At 44.0% G+C, this 20,555-nt stretch overlaps 1 protein-coding gene across 3 annotated transcripts in view; it reads left to right on the top strand.

Annotated features, from left to right (window-relative positions):
- The window catches only part of ECPAS (Ecm29 proteasome adaptor and scaffold), a 91,123-nt gene that overhangs the window by 19,391 nt on the left and 51,177 nt on the right, over positions 1-20,555 (top strand). For 2 of the 3 annotated variants that reach the window (XM_077817776.1, XM_077817775.1), the window contains exons 4-16: positions 3,634-3,752; positions 5,040-5,189; positions 8,434-8,605; positions 9,201-9,340; positions 11,742-11,823; positions 12,088-12,207; positions 12,390-12,475; positions 12,762-12,840; positions 15,651-15,700; positions 16,278-16,344; positions 16,437-16,559; positions 18,454-18,557; positions 19,363-19,486. In XM_077817776.1, the coding sequence (XP_077673902.1) occupies positions 3,634-3,752; positions 5,040-5,189; positions 8,434-8,605; positions 9,201-9,340; positions 11,742-11,823; positions 12,088-12,207; positions 12,390-12,475; positions 12,762-12,840; positions 15,651-15,700; positions 16,278-16,344; positions 16,437-16,559; positions 18,454-18,557; positions 19,363-19,486 (1,416 nt within the window). The remainder of the gene's footprint in view (positions 1-3,633; positions 3,753-5,039; positions 5,190-8,433; positions 8,606-9,200; positions 9,341-11,741; positions 11,824-12,087; positions 12,208-12,389; positions 12,476-12,761; positions 12,841-15,650; positions 15,701-16,277; positions 16,345-16,436; positions 16,560-18,453; positions 18,558-19,362; positions 19,487-20,555) is intronic. The other variant, XM_077817777.1, reaches the window with a different exon arrangement.

Raw genomic sequence — 20,555 nt, 5'->3', positions numbered from 1 at the left:
TATCTGTCCGTTCCCTTCAGAAACATATTATTGTGATGAGAGAGATGCTTTAAAGTGACTTAAAAATAAACAACTATATGCCACCAGCACGGGTGAAAGTAGTAGTTTTATGGCAGGTTTCAGAGTAGCAGCCGTGTTAGTCTGTATTCGCAAAAAGAAAAGGAGGACTTGTGGCACCTTAGAGACTAACCCATTTATCTGAGTATAAGCTTCCGTGAGCTACAGCTCACTTCATCGCTAAATTACTGACAACTTTTTGTGAGACCACTTCAATTATTCTCCAACTGTCATGAATACTTGAATTGACAGATTTGTTGTTTGTATTAGTCGCACATAGAGGCCCCATTGTGCCAGGTGCAGAACCAGCACCTACTGAGTGAGTCCCTGCCCTGAAGAGGTTACGGTTTAGAGCCCTGATCCTGCAAATATATAAACGTGTGTTTGCCTTTGTGTGTATGAGTAGTATGTGTAAGTGTTTTCAGGATCAGGGCCTTAATAGATGAGACAAAGCAGGAGAAAGGGAATAATATCCCCATTTTTCAGAAGGGAAACTTTATCAGATTAATTCATTTGATTTTTTTTTTTTTTTTAAAGACTAAAAACTACTAACCGCTTTGTGAAACTAGTGAAGGCAATTCTTAGCTGAACTGTAGTGTGTGTATTACAAATACCGATACCGGTTTCATGGAAAAGACTTCAGAACATTGGAAAAGACCTGTCTTCCCTCTCATTGCTCTGGTGCTAACTCATGCATGTTCTTAATGAAAAATAACACCGTGGGAGCAGAGATGGAAATGTTTAGAGTGACAGTTAAACTCATTAAGTAGAATTCACTTCCGCTGGAGCCCTGGAACCAGCTGATGGTCCAAAAGCAAGAGCTAACAATGGGAGAAATTGTACATGAGCTTTCCCTTGGATGAGGCCAAGGATTTACAAGATGTTCATATTTTGTAGAACACTGAGAAAAACATCTTGTGTGAAGGTAAACTTGAAAAACAGCTTTGTGTGCCATTGTTGTTGTCTATGGCAAAAGTCTGCTGACCATCCTATACTGAAGTGATATATGCTGTTTCTCGTAGTGTAGTCAGTTTCACAATGTTTTAATAAATACCTTGCCTACAAAGAAACATAGCACAGCTCACCTCTGCTTTGTGTTGGTCTGCTTCACAGTGCTACTTCCTTTCCATTGCGAATCACTGCTTATATTTAGTTACTGAAAATTTGCAATAAATACCACAGAGGTCACCTCAGAATGGTCTTTTGCTAACTTCACACAATGGTTTGATCTTTTAAAAAAATTATTAATCAGATTAAACTAGTCACGGTCATGTGGATGTGCAAGTTTGAGAACTGTAACCATTTCAGAAGATGATAGTAATTTAGTAGGTCCGTGCTTAACTTAATCCAGTTGGAGTAACATGGTTAGATAATTGTTGATACATATAACAAAGCCTTCAAATTTTTATGAGACACCTGGACTTAGTTTTTAGCTACCCTTTGTCATAAAAATCGTACTTGGCTCAACAAATCTTCAGCCAGGGCTCAAAATTCATGTTCACGCAGATAGAGTCCTTACTTATCCACAGATCAAATGTACTGATCCCATTATTACCCAGCCGTTACAACTAAGCTTTGACTTTGAATGACTACCTCTACACGCTAGAGCAGAAGTGGGCAAACTACGGGCCACATCCGGCCTGCGGGGCCGTCCTGCCCGGCCCCTGAGCTCCAGGCCCGGGAGGCTCGCCCCGGCCCCTCTCCTGCTGTTCGCCCTACCCCGCAGCCTCACTTCGCCGTGCCGCCAGCACAATGCTCTGGGTGGCGGGGCTGCAGAGCCCGGCCTGACCCGGTGCTTGGAGCTGCGTTGCGCAGCGCAGCTGCTGTCCTGGTGCAGCTGCCCCCCAGCCACCGGCGCTCTAGGCAGCGCGGTACAGGGGCAGGGAGCTGGGGGTGGTTGGATAGAGGGCAGGGGAGTTCAGGGGGTGGTCAGGGGCGTGGATGGGGGTTGAGGCGGTCAGAGGGCGGGGAACAGGGGGGTTGAATGGGGGCAGGGGTCCCGGGGGGGCAGTCAGGAAGGAGAGGAGGGGTTGGATGGGGCGGCGGGGGGCAGTTAGGGGCGAGGGGTCCAGGGGCAGTCAGGGAGAAGGGGTGGTTGGATGGGGCAGGGGTCCCGGGGGGGGCAGTCAGAAAGGAGTGGGGGGGTTGGATGGGGTGGCGGGGGGTCCGGGGGCGGTCAGGGGACTGAGAGCAGGGGGGTTGGATGGGGCAGGAGTCGCGGGGGGGCCGTCAGGGGGTGAGAAGCGGGGGGTCGGATGGGGTTGGGGGCCAGGCCATGCCATGCCTGGCTCTTTGGGCACTTGTGCACTGGGAATTGGATTGACTCCTGCCCCCGAACATAAAAGTTTTAACCATTAAGTTATTGAACAGCCAGCAGGTAACCATTCTACATCACTACAAACCTGAGCTGGATTTGAACCAGCACTTTAGCAGTGCAAGGGGTTCCTCTCCTGTTATCAGCCTCTTGTGCTGTCCTATCCCACAGCTCTGTATTTTTAATTTTATTTGCAGCTTTTAACAAGGAGCGTTTAGAAATGTTTTCAAAGGACCTCTTGCTTATGTTGCAGAACTCCATAGTTACCCGATAGTTCAGTTTTATTTCCTTTCAGAAATAGGGACCTGAGAAAGTGAGAGAGAGAGGGGCATCCTCCTAAGTGCCTGTCCTGGGGTGCACTCACCGCAGGTGGCGCCCCTCCTTGGTTGCGCTGGAGATTAGCTCGGGCGAGGCATTACGCCATCCTCTGGTGCTGTCTCTCTCGTCATCCTCTCAGCCTGTGGACCCAGGAACTGCAGCGTCATCTTTGTGACTTGGCCCTCTGGCTGGGTCACTACATGGTTCCCCTTCTTGAGGGCGGAGTAAAGTCTGTCCTGGAACAAATAGTTCCAGGTGGTCCACTGTCCTCTGCCTGGTATGTGCCGTGTCCCCAGTGGCTGGTAGGGGAACCCGGGCCCGCCCTCTACTTTGGGTTCCAGCCCAGGGGCCCTCTCTTCAGCAACCAAGTCTGGTCTCCTATTCCTTGCTGCTCTTCCCCTGAGCCTTCTCCTACCTTCCTGTCCCCCGGTTTGCCAGCCTCCCAACTCCCTCCTCCCAGGGAGTGACCATGGACTACCCTCTATAGTCCTGAACATACCTCTCTCCTCCCAGGGAATAACTGCAGCCTTCTTCCCTGCAGCCCCCTTCTGTGGCCAGCTATCTGACTTTATGCAGGACCTCCTGTTCTTGTCCAGCTGAGCTTCATGTCTGATTAATCTATCCCTGCTCCCTGGCTCCTCCTCCGAGTGCCACCTATGGGTTAATTGTGCCTAATTTACTCTCTTAGGGCCAGTGTGGGGAGTACACTCCATCACAGTGCCTTACTCCCATTGAAGTCAGCAGTGAAAAAGAGCGGAATAGGTGCTGAACCTGCCAGTAGAAAACTGTCAGTTAATCATCGTTAGCCCTGGAAATAATTGCTTAGTCTTTCAGACCCTCAGTTGTCATATACAACGTCAGAAACATACCATATGGGGCTAGTTTAACAAAATTGATTTTTCTTTTGTATTGATGCTACATATATTTTTTTTTTACCCTTGCAGAATTTTACTATAATTTATGTTAAGATGGGTTACCCTCGTTTGCCTGTGGAAAAACAGTGTGAGTTGGCACCTACTCTCCTCACTGCAATGGAAGGGAAACCGCAACCACAGCAAGACAGGTATGACTATGTACAGTTGGAATGAAAGAAGCTTATATTGTAAGAATAAAATGAAATGCACTTTTTCTTGGTGATCATTTGATTACCTAGCAAGACTTGCACGTTGGATTATATATGCAGAAATCCAGCTTCGCTTCCTGACCATTAGTTAGCATGGAGGACGCATCAGAGCAGGGATTGTCTCATATGTTGAATCTACATAATACCCAGCACACCAGGGCCTCAATTTGATGGGGGTGCGGGGTCTCTAGATGGTACTATAGTACAGCTATGTCTAAACTTTCAAAAGCAGCTGGTGATTTGGGGTGCCCGACTTGAGACACCTTAAAGAAACCTGACCTTCACAGAGTGCAGAGCACTGGCCCTCTGAGAACTGGGCCCTTTTAAGTGTGTCACGTTGGGCACCCAAAAATTGAGGCATCCAAACTCATGTCACATTTGGAAATTTATCATAATAGTTAAGATACTGACAATTACAGGCCAGGTATAGGAGCTGCTGTGTGCCAAGCGTTTCTGGCAGTGTAAAGGGGCCCTAAAATTAGTGTAAATTACATTTCCACTTACTTGAAGGTGCCTTTATGCTACCAGAGTGGCACAAAGTGGTTTAATTATCAACGAGAATCAGGGTAAAATCTTCGTCTTGTTGAAGTCCGTGGCAAAATTTTGGTTAACTACAGTGGGGCCAGTATTTCAACATAGGTGTGTAAGTGGGAACTGTTGGGTGCTGAGGCCTTTTGGAAATCTGGCTGTACATGTACAGAAAATGGACATGGTGTATGTATGCTTCATAACTCTGGGTCTGATCCCATGAGGTGCTAATCTCCCTCTACTCCAGTTAATTTCAATGGGACTATGAGGATGCTCAGCCCTGTGCAGGATCAGAGCCCAAGTTTTGAACAAGAGGTGTTCTCTGTGAGTCTCTCTTTGGTTGCAGTTTCTGAAGCTAGATTTTCTGTGTGTGTGTGTGTGTAAATGAATTCACATAAGTACAACGTAGTAATGTTCTTAAAAATGTGGACATAGATAATTAATTCTTATCCTTGGTTGTGGGTTTGTATTGTATTTTGTTTTGTTTAAACACAACCCCCCAATTTGCTTCCTGCCTCCCATTGTTAGGCATGTTGGGTATCAAATGAAAGCTGCCAGAATAAGATTCGGTGGATTTTCACTTAAAAAACAAAAAACAAAAAACCTTGCCTAAATCTCTGCTATACAGTTTGTGTGTGGAATGCGAAGAATCAAAAGGTGTTTTTGTAAATAGTTGCACTAAATGTAATTGTTTTTCAGCCTAATGCATCTTCTAATACCAGCCCTTTTTCACATGAAATATCCTGTGGAACCATCGAAAGCAGCTTCTCCATTTAATCTTGCTGAAAAACCAAAGACTGTACAGCTGCTCTTGGACTTTATGTTGGATGTGCTCCTCATGCCTTATGGGTAAGTGAGGGCGAGCTGCAGCAAAATCCTGTAACACTTGGAGTATCTTGTGTATGATGGATGATCAGAAGTGTGCACAAAAGAGACTTCTTTAAAGTGTGCTCCTTTACCTCTTTTTCCCAATAAAGTTGATGAGGCCCTAGGTACTTAAACAGAAACCTTATTTTAAGCTTGTGAGTAATCCCATCCCTATTCAGCAAAAGGCTTAAGTGCTTTATTGAATCTGTGTCTTACAAATCTCTCATTAACTTCCGTTGGGAGCAGGATTTAAAACTGTGGTTTTAAATACTCATGCATTTACAATAAAATAAACATCAAATTGCTTTATCATCTTCCCCCTGCACCTCCCCATTTCTGTGCTTGGTCTGTTTGGGCCCAGTCACCCAAGGTTCTGAGCACTCTCAACTGCTCTAGATCAAAATTGGCAATGAGGGCTCATATCTCACAGGATCGGCCCTGTAGTGACACGAGATTTATGTTGCGACTTTCTGCTCATTACAGATGTCGTAATCTTGATTAACAGCTGGTGTCGGTGTGTGCATCAGCTCCCAGAGCAAGTTTGTGTACACTCATTATTTATAGTGCCGTTGGGTTTTACTGATCTTGCCCTTTTGCATATTTAAACAATACTTTTCAAAAGCCACTTCCCATCTGACTCTGTGTTTGTCACTCCTTTATATTGTTCTGGAAGCATTCACTTGGAAGGACATTGGAAATTATTTTAAAAGCAGGACTCCTCCTCCACTGTCCCACTTGACTGTCACTTGACTGCAGGTGAAAGCTGGGATATTCTAATGCACCTGCGTGAGTTAGGAGGACACGCCCTTTTGTAGTACAGTGAGACTAGTGCTCTTGGTGCACTTTGGGTAGGATTTTCAAAAGCGCCAAAGAGCTCAGGCCAAGATTTTCAAAAGTGACCAGTGATTTTGGGTGCCTGACTTGAGACATCTTTAAGAGGCCTGATTTTTGGAAAGTGCTAAGAGGGTATCTCAGCATGAGCATCCAGAATCACTGGCCATCTTTGAAAACCTTGGTGTCTGTGTGGAAACTATGCATAACCTGTTGTCAAGAAGGGTAAATCAAAGTTACATAAAATTGCTCGGTGGAACTTGCTCTATGATTATGCTTCACGGGTTGGATTTGGGCCACGTGTACTGAAGCCATGATGTTGGTAAATCTATCAGGAATGAGTGCTCTCTAAATAGACCCTTATTACGTTCTGCTGTATTTAGTGGTACAGCCTGGAGGGGGAAGGAGTATCCTGGTATAAGGCTATGGCTGTTGATCAGGCAGTAGAAGGACCTGTATTCCTGTTCTGTAGGTGATATTTTGTTACAAGCTATTTTCTTTATTATGTTCTGATCTGAACTTCTGCTGGAACTGATCCTTGGAGTGAATTCCCAGGTCTGATCTCTGTTCCCAGTAGCCTACTGCATAGTTGCTTGATTGTTTTGTCTCCTTAAATTTTAGTGCTAAATCTTACTGTAAGCTGGAGCCTCCAAGAAAGATTTTAAAGGAGGGTTTAAAAGCCCAAATCACACAGTTGTTTAAACTCTGTGTGTGAAAGATTATTCTCTAGAGTTGGGATGAGCATTCGCTTGCATTCCTGAGATTTTCTGCCTCTGTGGTCTGTATGCTGAACACACATTGTTCAGAGCAAGAGCAAATTGCTCAGATAGGTCTCTGTGCCACAGTTCTCATGTTCTGATAGGTTTAGCTGGCTCGGCAGCACACGGGAGAGCGGCTGTTACTCTGGACCCTAGGCGTGCGTGTGGGTGCTCGCAGAAAAGCATGGCTGGTCACTTTCTGAGGATACGTGAACACTGGAGCTGGAGGTGTAACTTCCAGGGCAGGTAGACGTACGTGTGCTAACTGATGGAGCTAGCATGATACAAATAGCAGTGCAGCCATGGCCGCGCAGGTGCTGGGATGGGCTAGCTGCCCGAGTGAGTACCTTGGTCCTGGGTGTGAGTGTACTCGGTGGCCAGCTACGCTGCTATTGTTAGCATACAAGCTCCATCAGAGCTGGTGCAGGAAGGTTTACCCGAGCTGGCGTCAGTACACCTACCCACGCTGGAAATGAACCCTCCAGTTCCAATATCGATGTACCCTATGAAGACCGGCGCCTGAGCCCCCAAATGCCGAGTGCCTGAGAATTTGAATTCTGTTGCCTGTCTCCACTATCAACACTGCAGAGATGGGCTGTTTCCAAGGGGTATTTGTTTTTTTACCACAGCTCTCCCCTCCCTTCACATCCCGGGATTGCCCCCTGAGCAGAAAGGGGCCTGCTTTGCTGCCTTCTCTGTATTTTCATGCATCCCAGCCTCCTCTTTGAAACTGAGGGAATCACAGAATCATAGAAGATCAGGGTTGGAAGAGACCTCAGGAGGTCATCTAGTCCAGCACCCCTCATACAGGCTCCAGTTAGTACTTGTATAAGAGTTTATCGAATACAGTGTTTAATGTGTGTTGATTTCTAACACAGCAGAACCTCATTAATTCTTAATTTACTGACCCACTAACCTGCTAACGCTCACCAAAAAGCCCTGCCATCCCTCTCCTCTCTCAACAAACATTTAATAGCAGAGCGTTATTGGGAAACCTGGAGTTACTGGGCCTTTGTTCCTTTTGTAGCCTTTACGGTAGCAGACCGACTGGTATACTGAGAAGTATCGTCTGAGCTACTCACTCAATAAACTAACTACATTTTGTGACGCACTGTTGTGTTTGCTTACAGGCTAACTTGCAATGGGTCTCCCTGTCAGTAATGCAACTTGGCAAGGCTCTGCAGTGTGTTTAAATAGTCTGTCTTATGTATATATGTGACGTTGCACTCCATATGTTTTATGGAAATATGTTTAAGTGTGAATATGGTGTACCTGGAATATGCTTCATGCAAAAGGTCTCTTGTAAGGTATCGTTACAAAGCTTATAATCTACTGAGTGTGCTCATCCTATTTGTATGAATGTATCATTCTCGTTTTGAAGCTAGAAATATGAAGTATTACTCTGAAGTCCCAAGCTGGCAGGGAAGACAGGCTCAGAGGTAGTTTCAGCACTTCAGGTGACAGTCCCAAGGGGGTCTCTGTGACCGAACCCATCACAATGTGGTCAAAAAATAATATTTGAGGGGGAGGGAGGAGTGATATTTATTTTGATCTCTTCAGTGCCTGTAATGAGGAATTGACTTCAGTTCATAGGGTAGTTTAATAAGTCCACTCACGTGTTCCTTTTTTCCTTCCAGATATGTACTGAATGAATCCCAGAGTCGCCAAAATGTGCCATCGGCACAGGGCTCTTCTGCATCCAGTAGTGCTGGAAGTTCGGGGATCCCTCAACCTCCTCCAGGGATGAGCTTTTACGCAGCCAAACGGGTAATTGGAGATAGCCCATGGACACCTGAACAGCTGGAACAGGTAATGCAAATCACTTGGGCTATGCAGGGTATGAAATGGGAACTTCAGTAAAATGACTTGGTGGGTACAACATGCAAGGAATGCACAGTGTGGAAGTAAATGAAGAATTCACTCCAAAAAATGGCTTGCCCAGCTTGTATATAAAGCACACGATGCCTGAGTAGGTCTCTGTAGTCTATGTGCATGTTATTTTGAAACCTGCACTTCATGCATTAAAGCACCTACAAATTATTAGAGTGAGACAGAGGTCTAAGGCTGCCACTGTTGATCTGTCAACAATTTTTCCATCTAACTTTAAAACATATTTTCAGAACTTGCTAATAAATGCACAGCTGAGCTCTGTCCTTGCCTGTGTCTTTCTCTTTGATGTAATAGAGTTTCTGAACTCTTCTTTCAGTTATGTTAAACCTCCACTGCAAATGAACTTTTTGCCACCTAGAAAGCTTAGCTTCTCAGTTGAGGAGATGGAAAGAGTGAGAGTTTCCCTCTTTTTAGGATTACAAAAGGCCCAGATTTCAGTCTGCTAAACCTTGACATTAATGTAGCACGTCGTCTGGTCACTAATTTTTACTTTCTCTTCTACGTTGCTGAGCAGTGTAAACTGGGAATAGTAAAGTTCATTGAAGCTGAGCAGGTACCAGAGCTTGAAGCTGTCATACACCTGGTAATAGCCTCCAGCGACACGCGACACAGTGTAGCAACTGCAGCAGACCTGGAACTGAAAAGCAAACAAAGGTAATGGCTTCTGTTTAAGAACTGGGCACTGGCATGTCTAATAATAATAGTTGTAATTGATGTAGTGATCCAGAAAGGTTACACGCTGAGAGGGGACAGCAACTCCTCTGAGTGGTTGTGCTGCTGTCCTCTTAGCTCATTCATGTGGGGGGAGGCATAGCTCAGGGGTTTAAGCATTGGCCTGCTAAATCCAGGGTTGTGAGTTCAATGCTTGAGGGGGCCATTTAGGGATCTGGGGCAAAAATTGGTGATTGGTCCTGCTTTGAGCAGGGGGTTGGACTAGATGACCTCCTGAGGTCCCTTCCAACCCTGATATTCTATGATTCTATGAATACTTTTTTAGTGGGACCCAGCGTAGTTTATCAAATGGGAAAGCCACACCGCTCTCTGACAATGCATATTTATCCTGCTGGTTAATCACTTCAACATTACCCTGTGCTGTCCTCTTCCACAACAGCAGCAGCAAGGTTTTTTGCAGGATGACTGTCTCCTCCCCAGCCAGTGCTGGGTGGAAATAATGCTTCTCCTGGAGGAAAATCTGCGATTTTTGCCTCAGGCTAGCCAATATAGTTGCTATTGCCATTTCCTGAGTCACTTGCTAAGCAGAGGCTACTCCGTTCATACAGGAGGTGGCCTGGTGTTCATGCAGCTTGTGGTTAGAGCATGCACAAACTGACTTCCTTATTATTGGAGCTGGATTAGCCAGTCTTTTGAATGTGTGGGTGAATTCTGTACTGCTGATAGTGTGGGGCTAAATAGTATTGGTTTGAGCCAAGCACAGCATAAGCAAGTGACCTGATGCCTTCTCCAGTGCACCTCAGTCATGGCCAGAGAGATTATTTTAATTCATTGGAATAATTTGGTGGAGGAAATGACTCTCTGTTCTTTAGAGCCTGGTTGTTCACTCCCCTTTTGGTTGTATTGTGAGCCCTAAGAACTACCTCGGCATAAAACATGTTTGTTTAAACACATCTTACATTATGTATGCAGCTGCTAAATGTCCCATATGTTAACCCCATGTTTAGGGCTCAGTTGTTACAGGCAAAAATGTTTGTGCCCTCCTTCTTGATTACTCCGTGCCCCCCCCCCCCATTATTTTTTTGGCTCACTTGGCTGTGGACACTACTGTTCAAAGGACAACATAGGACACTGGGGTGAAAGGTCCTAGGTTAGTGATTCAAGCCCAGCTCAGGTCTACAGTGACCAAGTTGCTCTGATCAGCTGGCTGTTTGTTGGCCTGTGTTAAACAGGTTTAGACTAAATCCATTTCCCAGCTAACAAGGGTCCCTATTGCTAAAACCACCATAGTGATTGCCCTCCTGGTTGACAGTCTCATCAGAGAAGCCAAGGATGTATGGGCCTGGAGCTTGAAATATCTTCTCTCCTGTAGGAGTGTCCCACCCGGGTCAGAGTCAAGGTGCAATGGTAAGAAGCTTGTGGTCCCTGGTGCCCATGCCTGACCAGTTTTGTGGATAAGTAGGTCTTTGTATTCCAGGGCAGTCACTTGGGCTGAAAGTGATTTCCCCCACACTAAATTCACATCCCCCACACTTCAATGGGAAAGGAAGAGAAGGAAACAACTTTGGGTTTTTTCACTGCTTATTTGGGAAGTAAAAATTCATCTGTGGAGTACCTGGATGTGAGGACTTACTCTGAAGGAAATTACAAGCAACAGCCGTGTTAGTCTGTATTCGCAAAAAGAAAAGGAGTACTTGTGGCACCTTAGAGACTAACCAATTTATTTGAGCATGAGCTTTCGTGAGCTACAGCTCACTTCATCGGATGCATACCGTGGAAACTGCAGAAGACATTATATACACACAGAGACCATGAAACAATACCTCCTCCCACCCCACTGTCCTGCTGGTAATAGCTTATCTAAAGTGATCATCAAGTTGGGCCATTTCCAGCACAAATCCAGGTTTTCTCACCCTCCGCCCCCCCCCCCCCAAACTGTGTGTGTTTGGGGGGGGGGGCGGAGGGTGAGAAAACCTGGATTTGTGCTGGAAATGGCCCAACTTGATGATCACTTTAGATAAGCTATTACCAGCAGGACAGTGGGGTGGGAGGAGGTATTGTTTCATGGTCTCTGTGTGTATATAATGTCTTCTGCAGTTTCCACGGTATGCATCCGATGAAGTGAGCTGTAGCTCACGAAAGCTCAATTTATTTGAGCATGGTTAGTCTCTAAGGTGCCACAAGTACTCCTTTTCTTTTTGTAATTTTTTGTAATTCTTTATCTCATGACTGCAGATTATATGTGGGGTGAGGGTGAAATTAGGCTGCACTTGAAGCTAATTAGATTTAGATTTTTTTTTTTCACAACATTACACAGTGCTGTAAAATATATTTGTAAATAATTAAGGCATAATTTTAACATGTTGCTTTTACAATTCTTTAGCTTAATTGACTGGAATAATCCTATTATCATCAACAAAATGTACAAAGTGTACCTTGGGGATATACCACTGAAAACTAAAGAGGTAAGACTTGCGTCCAGTGCTGTGTTCCTGCTTTATTCATGAGGATCTTATTTTATTTGCCTTGGTTTGTTTGCTGGACAAAGCATCCATTTTTAGTTTGTCACTTCCTTTGATCTGTGTTTTTTGCCAGACAGTTGCTGTTGAGTAAATATTTTTTTTCTTTTTTGAAAAAAAATACACACTTTCGTGAGTTATTAACAGTAGTTAGCAGTCAAGTAGTAGTAGCTACATCCAAAGAAATATCTTTCACCTTGTTCCTGACAGGGAGTTGTTCTGAAGCCAGAACTGAAACGAGATCCAGTCAGCACCCGGGTTAAATTAAAGATCGTTCCTCATCTTCTGCGTTCCAGACAAGCTGCAGAAACATTCCCAGCTAATATTCAGGTAACGTCTTCACTCCACAGCAGCTATTCATAACACGTCTACTGTTTGTATCATTCCTCCAGTGCCTAGGAAAATGCTGAAACTTAACTACTGCATGTGATAGCTAGTGAAGGAAGGCAGTGCAAATAATATTCAAAAATTAAACCAGTCACTGTATCCAATCGTCTCGTGCTTCCCACCAGGTGGTGTATGATGGGCTCTTTGGTGCAAATACGAACACGAAACTGAGAACTCTGTCCCTGCAGTTTGTACATCATATTTGTATAAGGTAAGCCACTTACATGGTTTATGGTAATAGATGCAAAACTATTTCAAGCAATTTACGGAGACAACTTTGTATGGTAAATATGCTGTTGTGCTGAAGGCAAAGAATATTTAATTCTATTGCACATGGGTTTTTTTAAAATATTGTATAACTTTTTGTATGCTAAGCTGTAATATTGGCAGAACAGAGATGATGATGATGATGATGATGGCAGTTATAGAAAGCAATTGGTTTTTGGTAGTAGGAGGTGCAAAGAATATATTTTAACATGTTTTCTTTTAAATTCCAGTTGTCCAGAAAGTAAAATAAAGCCACTAGGCCCAATGCTTTTAAATGGACTTACGAAACTGATTAATGAATACAAAGAGGTGAGTTGAAAGGTTCTTTGTTGTAGAATCACATTTATTTATTTAGAGAGACAAGGTGGTGGGGAAATACCTTTATTGGACCAACTTTTGCTGAAGGTATTACCTCACCCAGTGCTGTCCCTAGGGTGGTTCGGGTCCCGGGACAAATCAGCCTCCCTGCTACTCTCCTCGCAGTCTGCCCACCCACTTGGTTACTGCTCACCTCCTCATCCCCCACCCTTCTGCCTGCTGTTTGCCTCCTCACCTCGCTTGCCCTCCTGCCTCACTTTCCTGCCCGCCTCCTCACCTGAATATCGGGACAAATGGCATCCTGATCTTAAATCGGTCGGGACACAGGCTAAATATCGTGACAGTCCCGATTTTATCGAAGTGCTGGGACCCTTGAAGCGCAGGCCCCGGGGCAGTCACCCTGATTGGCTCCTACCCAAGGGATGGCTCTTACCTCACCCACCATGTCTCTCTAATATCCTGGGACCATCATGGCTACAGCAACACTGCAAGGGTTGATTTGTTTAGATTTATAAAAAAGAAAAAAATGATTGGTCTGATTTGAACTGATCTGATTCTTATACCTCATTACTCTTGCATGATGTTTATTTTAAAAGAAAGTATAAGGAAATATTTTCAGCAGATAGGTCAGAGAGAGGAAAGGTGATCTCTTGGTACTGAACTGTGACCCAAGAGGCCTGGTCTACATTCCCCACTCTTCCATAAATTTCCTGTATGACCTTTGGCAAGTCATTTGGCTCCCAGTCTTGCAAACACTTATGCACATGCACGTGAGTAGTCATGTTGATTGCAAGACTTCAATGGGACTATTCATGTACTTGAAGTTAGCACATGCGTAACTGTTTGTTTGCAGGACTGGGACTTTATTCTCTGATGCCCAGATCCAGGGAGGTACTTAAGCCCATGTATAACTTTAAGTATGACCTTGGTGTCTTTCACTGCCTGATGAAACTTCCATGTAGTGGTCTTCAGGCGTAGTCCCAAGCAGAGTGCACTGCAGTTGTTTAATACAGAAGTATACAATCGCTTAATACAAAGCATTGGTTAGTGTGTGCAATCTGCATCGGAGGGGATAAAGTCCAACTTTCTACCCTAACAAAGGCAGAAGACTGCACGTAGCCACAATTGTAGCTTACCTCCCAGGAGCAGCTAATGGGCCAAACTTAGATTGTAGACCATGTTGCAAGGGTATGTCCATCTCTTGCCAACGGTGGGAGCGGAAACCACTTTTATCAGATCCTCTGGATGCTTCTCCATTGTGCATCAGCAACGTGTCACTCCTCTCTGGGTTGAACTTGCAAAGGGAAAGCTGAGGCTGTAACAAGCGAAGTTGAACCAGACACATTTAATAACCTTCTGATTCGGGGTGTTTTTGTTAACTACCAATTTAAACGTCAAAAGCCTCACAGATGGAGGTGGGGGTGGGGGTGGTGAGGACAGGAAAATAACAGGGGAGTAGGGCAGGGAGGCAGTGAGAGGAGTAGGTGAGGGGATGTAGGAATGTAAATGTTGCTGAGACATGAGGGAGTTTGGTAAACAAAGGAAAATAGCATTAGATGCACGTTACGTAAAGAAAGCAAGGAGGAAACAGGGTGAGAGGGGTGCTAGTAAATGCTGGGTGTATAATTAAAATCTCTCTCCCTTGTGTAAGGTGCATTGATAGTGTTTGTAGAGTCTTTAGTGGACCATAGTGCTGAAGTTCCAATCAGTGGTGATGGGCCAGGGTAACCTTGCAGCGATTTGTTATTCACTCCTGGTATTGTGAAAGGAGCCGAAGTCATGGACCTAGACCCCTTCGTGCTAGGCGCTGCACGGGCCTGATTGTGATACCCTGACTCAGGCTGAGGGCTTATGTAGGTGAACACTCAGTACGTGGCAGACGGGTGCAAATCTACCCCACACTAGCCTGCTGCACACTAACTGGCCGCGTGGGTCCTGCTGCTGCATGCTAGAAGTTCCTTTATGCTCAGCGGCAGGGTCTACGCGGCCAGTTACTGTGGAGCAGGCGAGTTTGATTGACACCCCAGCTTGTCATGCACTAGATGTTCCTCTAGACCTTCCCTGAGTAATGCCTTCCTCCATGTGAAGTCAGTGGGACCTAAGGCGGGGTAGGGATGGTATCATTTCAACAGGTACTACCAGCCATAACTAAGGGTGTCGTACTCTGGCCCAAAACACAATGCAGGTTTTCCCAGTGTCATTTCATAAAGCAAACTTGTGATTTTTTTAAAGCACGTTACCAATGCCTGATCATGCAAACCCTTTCCTAGTCCCAGTGACTCCAATAAGGCTGTCAGGAAAGGTGTACCGATAGGAGGAGGGATGGGCCTTTCCTTTCCTTATGAAGGGTGTGGTGGGTATGCATTTAAGAAATGGTTGGATGAGTGCTACCGGAGCCAAGCGTTTAAATAATTGTTTGCCTGGGGACCCTGAACCTGTTGTGTGACGGGTGAGAGGCTCTGTGGCAAGGTGGTTGGGCTCAGTGAAAGGTGTCTGTCACTTGCTGACCATTTCACAGACCTATCAAATCCCATCAGCTTTTCTTTCTTGAAAGATTAAGGCAGCTTTTTTGGTGTCATTTTTCGTTTCTGTGGGAAGAGTGTAACACATCTGTTCTTCATTTACAAGGTGCTTAGCTCTGGGATTTGATTATTTTTTTTGTTCTCGATGTCTCCGGAACATGTTTCAAAGGTTAGGAGACAGGATGTAAAGTAAAGGCATAATTGTAAGGGATAGGTATCTGTGTTTTTCTCTCTCCTGGCTCTCTGCTGACTGGGCTTTTTATTGTTTTATAATTCAAGGACCCCAAACTGCTGTCAATGGCCTATTCAGCTGTTGGAAAACTCTCCAGGTAACTAAAGTGTATTTTAAGTAACGGGATGTTGGATATTTTTTCCAAAGCAATTTGTAACTCTGTCAGCAGGCTGGCGCGTTAGTGTCGTGCCACGTGGCCATTTGCAACAGAGCACAGCGTGTGGAGAAGCACTGTCTTGTGTCATCTCTGCATCTGTAAAATGAAGCATGTTGGTGATTGATCATTATGCTAGGAATGACTGATGGTAGTTCGTGGAAGCATGTAGAGAGGATCTAAAAATGGTTCGCTTCTCTAGATTGCTGCAGGTTTGTTCATTTATGACTTTTAGCGGAGGTTAGCACGCATGAACTCTGTGAGCTGTGTGTTCAAAAGTGGACCTCCACACTGGCTATCAAATTGACTGTTTCATAGAATGTCTTGATTTCTGAGCCATGCTGAGCGGTTGTTAATGGGAATAATTGCCCAGTGGTGGAGGTGGATAATTTAGAACATGAGATGATGCTTGGAGGTAGAGGTGAGTTGTAAAGAGATGAGGGAAGTGAAATGCAGAGTGTGGATATGGCTTTGCTCTCAAATTCTTTTTAAAAAACCTTCTCAAATGATTCTATTTCAGTCGAATGCCTCAGCTGTTTACCAAGGACATAGCTCTTGTCCAGCAGTTTTTTGAAGCTTTGTGCAAGGTAGGTGATCACGTGGGTTTGGGAGAAGGTTATTATTTAATGTTTGGGGGACATGCTGGAGAGTAACGAATCCTCTTGTGTTCATATTGCAGGAAGAGCCCGATACCAGGCTGGCTATTCAGGAGGCCTTGTCTATGATGGTTGGAGCATACAGTAGTTTGGAAGGAGCACAACGTACGCTTATGGAGGCTCTTGTGGCTTCATACCTAATAAAGGTATTTTATTAGGGATAAAACTATCATTTTTTAAAGAAGAGAGATCTGCGTGGTATCTCCTGTAGAGCGAAGAAAATATTTTTCAGTTAGTAGACATTTTCACTAAAAATGCATTTTTCAGGGCTCTGAATCCATTTGTGAGTCGGGGAATAGTTTTGGCCAGAAAAAAAGTTTTGTTTTTTTTTTTTTTCCAGAAGCATTGAAACATTTTGTTTAGAAAATGTGGTCATTTCAGGTTGACATTTGAAACATTTCATTTGATCCAAATACTTTTTTGTTTTTTGTTTTTTTTAAATTTCTTCAAGGAAACCTTCTACACCCCCCCTCTCACCCTCCCCACCCAAATTCTGTTTTCGGCTTGAAACTAACCAAAAAAAAATCAGTGATTCACTCAGCTCTAACCTCTAACACTGTCTCTGCTGTGTCTTGTTAGAGAGGTTCGCTCTTCCATTTTCCTTGTGCTGTTACATCTATGCAGAGGCTTTCCATGTAATGAAGTGAAACAATCTGAAAATGTTCTAGCGACTGGAATCATGATATCAGTGCACCTTTCTTCCCTCTCCTCCCCCCCCCCCCCCCGCGAAAAAAATTTCCCTGTCTAGGCCTATCTTTTCAGAATTGCTTGTAGCTGTGCAGCTAATGTGTACATGGAGGTTCTGCAATTGTAGGGATAGTTGTGCATGCATTTCCTGTGATATACACATTTACCTGTGCAAAACTAGGTGTACAAATACGTGACAGTTTTGCCCTTGCAATTCTAGATATCTGAGCCTCAAGAGAGTATTCTTTTAAGAAAGAACCTGTCCTACATCTGGAGATGCTATCCAGACCTTGTAGAGAGGCTGGGACTCACTGAGCTAATAGTTCTTTTTTTCATCTCTGGCTACTGTGATCCTATCTGCAGTTCTATTTATTATGGTCTAATCCTGCAAGTTCTTGTTTTTTAACTGCTTAGATGATTAAGGTTTGAGATCGTGGCCCATGATGCCTAATAGTAAGAGAGTGAGAGTGTGTGTGCGTAATTACATATTTAACTATTCACACTGTGCTTACTGCAAAAACTGGTGGTGTTTTTTCTGTGTCTTGCTGCACCAAGAATTGGTTTAGAGAGGTGGCCTTGAATTGTCAAAGTAGGGGTTGAGACACAGTAGTGTACCAGATAAGAACACTGTTAATGCTGGTCAATTTCAAGTACAATAACCTTTTCAGTGTTAATTTGAGTAGCTACTTCAGTGCTGTGTTCTTTTCACTTCAGTAACAGTTGAGGATTGGAACCTTCACAGGACCCTGTTTGTTCCTCTGGGGCAGAAGTAACACAGAATGGTGTGTAACATAATAGAAGGAAGAATTATGACCTCTTCTGATCTTGAAGAAAATGTTTAAATCCCCAGCACAGCCACTGTGTTCCATAGGAATTGTCACAAAATGTCTATGAAAAAGGATGTTGCTAAAAACATTTATGGTGGTTGCTGTGACTAGATGTGTTTCCAAATGCACTTCCATGTTTCCTTGCACCTCCATAATTACTTTTGGCTTAATTGGATCAGATCTAAAGTGAAGATGGTTTAGATATCTGTTTGCATGCATACCACATAGAAATCCTTTGTTTTTGGCTGCAAATTATTGTTTGCATTATAGTAGAAACTAGAGGTCCCAACCAAGATCAAGACCCACTGTGGCAGATACTGTACAGGCACATACATCTAATTTGTCTGGATCTGTAACTTATAGGGGCAAAACAATTATTTCCTTTTCCAACTGAAGTAAACTTTTTTTATTGTTGAAACAACTATTTAGGTTCATCTTAAGGTTTTTCTTTCATGCAATTGCCTTGGTTTAAAAAGCTTTCTGTTGTGATGGGCTAATGATTTTTATTTATTTTATTTTTTTTAAGCCTGAAGTCCAAGTACGTCAGGTGGCTGTGAAATTTGCAAGCACAGTGTTCCCGTCAGATCACATTCCTTCCAGATACTTACTGCTTTTAGCTGCAGGAGATCCGTAAGTTTCAGGAGGTGTTAACTTTGCATCTGGGTTAAAATAAATAAATACATTCAATTCAGTTGTTTGGAAATTGGCCATTGTGTTGCCATTGTAATGGCAGACTTGCAGAGACATGTAGCTCTGCCTTATCTTGGCAAACTAGGGAGGAAGAGGAGAAATCAAAATCTTTCAGAGGGTACTTTTGTCTTTTAGTTTAAACCAGAAAAACAATGTGGGGTGAAGGATGGGAAAACAACACTTTAACCATGGGTAAGGATGGACTGACAATGTCAAAACTTGAAGTGCTCAAGTTTTGATTTACCAACCCATCATATAATTAAATCAAGCTAAGTAAATCCGTTGCAGCTAGCATGTCTTGCACGGCATTGGGTTAGTGATACCTGGGGAACTGCTGGTTCAGATAAGTACTTTGTGAGAGGACTAGCAATGGGTCAGCTAAGGGCAGGCATAAAATGGGGAAAAAGAAGAGGTGAAGAGAGGGAAAACAAAACTTCATGGTGGGGGAGTAGAAAGACTGGAAACTGAAGGCAGTTTGTATAGGTTGGTTAAGATGCTAGCCTGGTAAGCTTGAGAACACTGTGATATGTAAGCCAAGAAAGTCTTTTATCATCCAGTCTCCTTTCTTCCAGAATCAAAAGGCTGTTTATATTCTGTAACCTGGAGCTGGTTCTCTGCAGTGTTTAAAAAAGCTTCTTTCCTTAAAAGCCCTCTCTCTCCCCAAGAAATTCACTTGTTCGTTAAATAACATTCGTTCTGTGCTCATGTGCAAATGACTTTCCTTTCTCATTTTTCCCCTTGAAAGACGGGAGGAGGTGCATGGAGAAGCTCAGCGTGTACTGAGAATGTTTCCTGGTAAAAATGAAAAGGAAAGTGCTGGTAAACAGATGCCTTCCTTCCCAGAAATGGTCCATTACATTCAAGACAAGGTACATTACCGCAGCACGGGTGATGACGGCAGCATGGCTTGTAATGATTGCAGGCTTTTTTACCCCCAAGGCAGTGGTGTTAGCTGAAGTTCGAGTAAAGAGCAGATTTGAGATTGCAAGAACTTCCCTCTCAGTTGGTCCTAATAGGCACCATTATTGGCCACCTTGGCAAAGAAACTAAAGGTTAAACAGGGCTATGGAAACTGATCCTTTGAAATAACCGCTTTAGGTCAGCGGGGAAAGCTTGAACTGCTGCGGCTTGTGCTGAATCAGTTATGTGGGGAGAGTTCAATGTCCGGGGCCCGTCATCCAGCACCTTACACAAGCAGTTACTTCACACACACAATTCTTAAAGGAACAAAGACCATGTATTGTCTGGCCCAGAGAAAGGGAGGAATATATTGTATAGCATGTAAAAGCATTACAATATATGGAGAGAGAAAATGGAACAAATGAAGGAGGTTGCTATTAACTCAAAGGATTAATTACTCATCTTCATACTAACTCAGTGGAAAAATGAAAATGACATTGTGTGAGTCCTACAATGTGAGATGCCCCAGGGCCTGACGTGATATACTGCTCTAGCAGTTTGTTCCCCTCCATGTGCACTTAAAGGTGACCTGTACGGATTTAAATAATGGGCTTGTGCCCTTCTTTGCTTTTCTTATGAAATATAAAGTCTGAAATGACTTGTTTTAAAAGGGTTTTTTTTCTGCATGTTTTTTTTCTTCCTTAGGAATATCAGGGATGTCAAATTGGAACTTAACTGCCTTTCTAGCAGGACCTCTGGGAGGTCTCAGGGATGTTTATTGTGACAACTGATACTTCAATGTCGTAGTCATAGAGTTTAAGGCCAGAAGGGATCCCAGGTCATCTAGTCTGAGCTTCTGTATACCACTGGTTATCAACGCCAGCACGCTAAACCCAACAAATGGAATTAGACAAAAGTATTGTAGCCCACAGGAAACTAATCTATATTATGTGCCCCAGGCAAAGCACGGGAGGGACTGAGATGTGCTAGTGCCCAAGGTCCCTGTAATGGCAGGGAAACGATTGAGATGTATCCAGA

Source organism: Eretmochelys imbricata, chromosome 5 (assembly GCF_965152235.1).
Source record: "Eretmochelys imbricata isolate rEreImb1 chromosome 5, rEreImb1.hap1, whole genome shotgun sequence".
Lineage (NCBI taxonomy): Eukaryota > Metazoa > Chordata > Testudines > Cheloniidae > Eretmochelys > Eretmochelys imbricata.
Note: the sequence above shows the minus strand (reverse complement) of the source record. Positions and strands in the feature narration are given on the sequence as shown.